Below are 2180 nucleotides of genomic sequence, written 5' to 3' on the forward strand. Positions count from 1 at the left end.
TGGATGGATGGATGGATGGATGAACAGATGGATGGATGGATAGACGCATGGAATGACATAGCAAAGGTGGCAAAATGATAAAACTGGTGGATCTGGGTATTTGTGGGGGTGGGAGAGTGTTGGCACTCTCTGTATGGGGTTTGTATGATTTTCACAACTGTCCTGTAAATTTGAAATTGTTTCAAAATAAAAGGTTTTGATGTGTTTTAAGAAAAGGGGAGGAGGCCGCAGGGTCACAGTGGGGTGGGCTGTGGGGCAATCCCAGATGGCGGCACTGTGTGCCCTTGGGCCAGTCGCTAGACCTCTCTGGGCCTCCATTTTTTCACCTGGAAATGGATGCCTCTCAGGATGGACTGGAGGGCACAGTATAGTAGGGGCTTAATAAATGGGTGGAGAGTGGGAGAGAGCGCTCTAGAAATGGCACTGAGTTGGGGTGTCTGAAGGTCCCTGCAGCAGGTCTCAGTTGTGGGTGCCGGGCTCCCCAAACCCACAAGGCGCAGCCACCTGGGGCCTGGAGGGGGCCGGGTTCAAGTCCTGCCGCCACCAGGCACTTGCCGTGTGGCCTTGGGCAAGTCGCTCTGCCCTCCCCAGGGGGCTGTGCCCGCTCCTCGGCCAGTCCTGCAGGGACGTCGCAGGCAGCCCAGGCAGTGGCACAAGGGCTCTGTAAACTGTAAAGCGCCGCGGCTGCCTCCGTGAATGGCACTCCTGCACCCGCCACCAGCCCTCAGAGGCCTCCCCCCGGGTGATTCGAATGCATGCGCAGGCGGTGAAGGTTTCCATCTCTTCGGGGAACTCGGGCACTGAGGGCAAAGAGGGGGCTTGAGGGGCTGGGGCCCGGGTCCTGGGGTTCTGGGGTGGGCAGGCGATGTGGACATGACCTTCACCCAGAGGAACCCGCAGCACTTCCAGTGATCACAGCAGGGAGCGGTGTAGACGGCCCCCCACCCGGCCCCTTCCTTGTACCAACGGGGTGACGGTGGCCCAGAGAGGGTGCATGCATGCCCACCGTCACACAGCAAGGCGGGAGTGGGAAGTCCGGCCTCCTGCCCCCTGCCCGCCCGGTTTCGGGACAGAAGACGGGTCCTCCCAGCCGGTGCGACTCAGGGGCGCGTTGTTTATTCCCCAGAACCCCGAGGCCCCCGAGTCCACAGCGGGCGGAGGGGGGCCCCCCACGTCCTCGGCTCAGATGCGAATGTGGAAGGTGCTGCGTGCAAAGAGGGGAGAGCCCGCGTCACCCGGCAGCCGGTGACCCCCACTCGCCCCGGGCCGCCCCCCAGGGGGGCTGAGAGCGCCTGTGATTTGCGGATCCAACTTGGCCTCCCGGCTCTGCCCGGGACCCCTCGGGCCTCAGTTTACCCCTCTGTAAAATGGGGGCAGCACCCGCTCCTCCTTCCTCGGGGTGCCCTGAGGACAGAGGGACAGCCGAGGAAGCCCCCACGCCGCCCGGAGACCGGTCTCGCTCGCTCAGGAGCACCCCTGACGGCGACAGAGCACTTAGTAAGCGCCTACTGTGTGCCCAACCCTGCCCTCCTTCCTCCGCGGGCATTAACTCCGGGGGAGCGGCCAAATGGCTTCCACCAAGGGCCAAAGAGTCACGACTGTGGCTCCGCGGGGGCAGCCGGCTGTGACACTTTTCTTTCTAAGCCATCCCGGGCTCGCCTCCGGAGGTGGCCCCGCGGGCCGTGGCGTGGGGACCCCCGTACGGCTCCCGTACCCCGCTCCGGCGGGATCTGAGGCGCCCCAGGGCTGCCGCGTACGGTTGCCCAGCGCGCGCACCGCGCAATGTCCAGACCCGCGCCCGGGGTCCCCCCAGCGCGCCGCGCCCCCTCACCTGAGGAAGTCGGGGGCGCGCAGCAGCATGCTCTGGAAGTCCTCCAGGGACAGGCGCCCGTCCTGGTCGCCGTCGGCCTCGTCCAGAACCTTCTCGCACACCAGGCGCTCCTCCTCGGCGCTCAGCTCGCCGCGCGTCAGCCTGCGCACCGTCTGCGCCAGGTCCGCGGCGCAGATGTAGTCGTCGCCGTTGAAGTCTGCGCGCGGGGGCACGCGGGGCCGGGTGACCGAGGCCGGGGCGCCCCCCACCCCGGGACCCCCCGCCACAGGCCCCGCCGCGCGGGCGAACGGCGCGGGGCCCGCCGGGGGCTCGCTCAGTCGCTCAACAAACGCGCGCGGCGCCCGCCGGC

The 2180-nt window shown here is 66.6% G+C and overlaps 1 protein-coding gene across 1 annotated transcript in view; it reads right to left on the reverse strand.

The window, feature by feature from the left end:
* Positions 1-1639: 1639 nt before the first annotated feature.
* The window catches only part of LOC101431246 (olfactory receptor 1f45-like), a 36900-nt gene continuing 36359 nt past the window's right edge, over positions 1640-2180 (reverse strand). The window contains exons 2-3 of the mRNA XM_058292633.1: positions 1832-2027; positions 1640-1730 (exon numbers count right to left, since the gene is read on the reverse strand). Of these exons, the coding sequence (XP_058148616.1) occupies positions 1640-1730; positions 1832-2027 (287 nt within the window). The remainder of the gene's footprint in view (positions 1731-1831; positions 2028-2180) is intronic.

Source organism: Dasypus novemcinctus, unplaced genomic scaffold, assembly GCF_030445035.2.
Source record: "Dasypus novemcinctus isolate mDasNov1 unplaced genomic scaffold, mDasNov1.1.hap2 scaffold_174, whole genome shotgun sequence".
Lineage (NCBI taxonomy): Eukaryota > Metazoa > Chordata > Mammalia > Cingulata > Dasypodidae > Dasypus > Dasypus novemcinctus.